The following is a 4,125-nucleotide window of genomic DNA, read 5'->3' on the forward strand; positions in this document are numbered from 1 at the left end:
TCTCTGCTATCTAAAAAATTGCTGCTGCTGCTGCTGGTACTGTTGCTGCTGCTGCTGCTGTTGCTGCTGTATAAGTGAGTGCTGCAGTTTGTTCTATGCCTTCCAAGAGAAGGAGACTCCTGCTGCTGCTGCAGCATTAGCAGCAGCCGCAGAAAAGAGCAGCAGCATTAGTAGCAACCGCAGCAACAGTAGGAGCAGCAACACAGCAGCTATAGCAATACCAGCCATAGCAGCAGCAACAACAGCAACAACAGCAACAACTGCAGCAGCTGCTGCTAGTTGCTGCTGCTTCTAGTTGCTGCTGCTGTGTGGGGTGTCTTCTATTTCTAGTAGAGACTGCTGCAGCTCTGCTAGGCGGCACTTCAACTTCTCCTTTATATGCTGAGGGGCCCGTTGGTAGAAGCTGCAGCAGCAGGAGACACAGCAGCAAGAGACAGGAGACAACTGCTGCAGCAGCAGGAGACACAGCAGCAAAAGACAGGGGACAGCTGCTGCAGCAGCAGGAGACACAGCAGCAGGGGAAAGGAGACAGCTGCTGCAGCAGCAGGAGACACAGCAGCAGAAGGAAATAGACAGCTGCAGCAGCAGGAGACACAGCAGCAACAAAAGAGGAGACAGCTGCTGCAGTAGCAGAACAGAGCTTCTGCTGCTGCAGCAGCAGGAAAAAGGAGACAGCTGCTTCACTGCCATTTGCTGCTGTCTCTTTCTGACTCTGTCTCCTCTCAACATACTCTGGTGCTGCTGTCCTCCGCTGCAAATCCTGCAGCTTGCGTTGCAGAGAAAGCCGACGGCGTGTACGTACACCTGAACTGCTGCTGCTGCTGCTGCTAGTGCTGCTGCTGCTGCTGCTAGTGCTGCTGCTGCTAGTGCTGCTGCTGCTGCTGCTGCTGCTGCTGTCTCCCTCGAAGCAAAGCGAAACATGAAGCTTCACTGCGCGATCTCCTCTCCCTCTGTTGCTATTTGTGCTGTCTCCCCGCAGCAAAAGAACTCGAGAGTCTAAGAAACCTTGCTGCTGCTGCTGCTGCTGCTGCTGCTGCTGCTGCTGCTTTGATGCTGTTACGGAGAAGCACTCAGGAGCCAAGCCGCACAAAGCTGCAATAAGAGGAACTGTCTCCTTTAGAGATTCTGCAACTGTCTCCTCGCTGCAGCAAACTGACACCGTGCATCGCTGCTGCTTCTGCTGCTGCTCTTGCTGCTGCTGGTCGTGCTGCAGTTGCTGCTGCTGTTCCCGTTGCTGCTGCTCCTGCTGCTCCTGCTGCTGCAGTTTGTAGCGTTTATGCAGCAAGCCTCGAACAGAGGAGACAGCAGCACGTAGCACCTTGAAGCTGTTTTCTGCTGCTGCGTCTCTGCAAGCTGAGGAGACACTCGGAAGCAGCAGAGGAGACAGCGGAGACAGATTAATTAAAATATAATATACAAAACGTCAATGCGAGGCAAAAGAACAAACAACAGCAGCAACAACAGAAATGAAAAATAAACAGAGAGATGAGAGGAGACAGAAGAAGGAGACACAAAGATTAGAGTGTCTCCGTTGCAGCTGCTGCTGCACTGAGGTGTACATACACCTGAATACTTACCCCCTAATGAAGGCCAAGGGCTGCATAACAGAGGGGTATAACCATCTGCTTCACTGCTGCTGTTGCTGCTGCTTTTGCTGCTGCTGCTGTTGCTGTTCGCGCTGCTGCTGCTGCTGTTCATCTTGTTGCTGCAGTTGCTGCTGCTTGCGTTACTGCCGCCGCTGCTGCTGTTGCTGCTGCTGCTGCTGCTGCTGCTGCTGCTGCTGCTGCAGGGTTGCAGCTGAGGTGGCGGTACACCTGAAGCGAGTGCTAAGTGAAGAGCATCGCTTACAAAGGGAGCAAACGGCTGCAGCAAACGAAGAAAAGCAGCAAATATCTTTCCTAATATTGCAAGCCATGCATAGCCCCGTTCTCTCATCCTGTTCTGCTGCAGCAACAGCTGCTGCTGTTGTTGCTGCTGCTGTTGTTGCTGCTGCTGCTGTTGCTGCTGCGGTTGATGCAGCTGCTGCCGTTGGTGCTGATGCTCGGGGTTCTGTTCCCGCTGCTGCTGCTTTTGATAGTGCTCGTGCTGCTGCATCTGCTGCTGGTCCAGCTGCTGCTGTTGCTGCTGCTGCTGCTGCTGCTGCTGTTTACATATATTTTCTGCTAGTTTGAACTCAGCTTGAGCAGCAGGAAGAATGCCTTCTGTGAATTCGACAGAGAACTCCCACAGCAGCGCAGCAGCAGCAGCGACATCTCCTTTGTTGAGGTGTATGTACACCTCATCACACGCCCTGCTGCTGCTGCTGCAGCCCAAACAACACGCAGCACCAGCAGCAGCACAACAAACGAACAGAGACAATAAACATCTCATGTCTGCAGCAAGGAGGAGACAGATGCAATGCCCTTCACCCTGTCTCCTCTGCTCTCAGAAGCAGCAGCAGAAACAGCAGCAGCAGCAGCAGCAACTGGGACAGCAGAAGCAGTAACTGCTGCTGCTGCTGCTGCAGCAGCAGTGGTGCATGCAGCAGCAAGCTTCCGACCCACCTCAGAGCAGCGCGCTGAGCAAGGGAGAGGGAACTGACGAAGGTGGGCGTACACTGCAACTCTGCTGCTGCTAGTGCTGCTGCTGCTGCTGCTGCTGCTTCGGCACAGCGGCTGCAATGCTGCGGCCTCTCGCGCAGCAGCAGTAGCAGCCTAAGAGACAGAAAATATCACAACCCCAGCAGATATACAAAGAGAGACAGATAAACAGAGACAGCTATTCTCATAGAACAAAGAGAGACAGCACCATCAGCGAAGCAGCAGATCGCAGCAGCAGCAGGTCGTAGCAGCAACAACAGACAGCTGCAGCAGCAGACAGCCGCAGCACACTGAGACGGCAGCAACAGCAACAGCAACCGCTAGCCAGATACAGCAACAGCAAACAGAGAGAAGACACAGCAACAACAACGGCAGCAGCAGCAGCAACACCAGCAGGACGTGACAGGATTAGCAGCAGCAAGCAAAGACAGCAACAAGCAAAGCAGCAGAAGAAGCAACAAATCCACAAACAGCAGCAGCAGCAGCAATCAAACAGCCTTAGCAGCAGCAGCAGCAATCAAGCAGCCTCAACAGCAGCAGCAGCAGCAGCAGCAGCAGCAGCAGCAGCAGCAGCAGCAGCAGCAGCAGCAATCACCTCGCTGCATTCCAAATTTTGATGATAAGGCGAGCGAAGCGCTGCGTTTGAATATTACAAATTGAAGTAAAGCGAGAGGAGGCAGCAGCAGCAGCAAGAGACAGCCTGCCAGCAGCAAATGAACAGCAAGACAAATTAGCTTCAAGGAAAATAATTACAAGAATAAAATAAACAAAGGAGACACAAAAAAAGACAGAGAAAGGAAGCAGAGAGACAGAGAAAGGAGACAGAATCAGCAGCAGCAGCATCAGCAGCAGAAGCATTAGCATCATCAGCATCAGGAGCAGCAGCATGAGCAGCAGCAGCAGCAGCAGCAGGAGCAGCATCAGCATCAGCATCATCAGCATCAGGAGCAGCAGCATGAGCAGCAGCAGGAGCAGGAGCAGCAGGAGCAACAGCAGCAGCAGCAGCAGCAGCAGCTACCTGAGTGCGTCAGTCCCATACTGAGTGGTCCATTGGTCCAGTTGGCCTTTAGGGGCGTTTGCCTTCGATTTGCTGAGTTTGCTGCCGCTGCTGTCTGTCAGCAGCGGGTGCAGCAGCAAACGATCAAAAGGAAGCTGCTGCAGCAGCGCAGCAGACAGCAGCAGCTGCCTATACACCCAAAATGATAAAATATCATTCCCAGTAACAACACAAGAATAAGGAAAGAAACGAGGGGCAAGAAACAGAGAAGGACCATTAACTGAATCAGGTTGTTGCTGCTGCTGCTCTTGCTGCTGCTGTTGCTGCTGCTGCTGCTGCTGGGGAGGGTTCTGGTGCTGCTGAGACTGATCCTGCTGCTGCTGCTGCTGCTGCTGCTGCTGAGGATCCTGCTGCTGCTGCCGCTGCTGCGGTTGCTGCGGCTGCGGAGCATCTGTTGCTGCCTGTCCCTTTCCCTTCTGTTCTTCTTCTTGCTGCTGCTGCTGCTGCTGCTGCTGCTGCTGCTGCTGCTGCTGCTGCTGCTGCTGCTGC

General features: G+C 53.7%; 1 protein-coding gene across 1 annotated transcript in view; it reads right to left on the bottom strand.

Moving 5' to 3' along the window:
• Positions 1–291: 291 nt before the first annotated feature.
• The window catches only part of EAH_00050900 (tRNA synthetase, putative), a gene marked incomplete at both ends in the record, with an annotated part of 7,669 nt that continues 3,835 nt past the window's right edge, over positions 292–4,125 (bottom strand). Inside the window, 6 exons of the mRNA XM_013394220.1 lie at positions 292–403; positions 732–1,353; positions 1,578–2,302; positions 2,544–2,693; positions 3,175–3,279; positions 3,598–4,121. Of these exons, the coding sequence (XP_013249674.1) occupies positions 292–403; positions 732–1,353; positions 1,578–2,302; positions 2,544–2,693; positions 3,175–3,279; positions 3,598–4,121 (2,238 nt within the window). The remainder of the gene's footprint in view (positions 404–731; positions 1,354–1,577; positions 2,303–2,543; positions 2,694–3,174; positions 3,280–3,597; positions 4,122–4,125) is intronic.

This window comes from Eimeria acervulina, genomic scaffold, assembly GCF_000499425.1.
Source record: "Eimeria acervulina Houghton genomic scaffold, Eah_scaff862, whole genome shotgun sequence".
Classification (NCBI taxonomy): domain Eukaryota; phylum Apicomplexa; class Conoidasida; order Eucoccidiorida; family Eimeriidae; genus Eimeria; species Eimeria acervulina.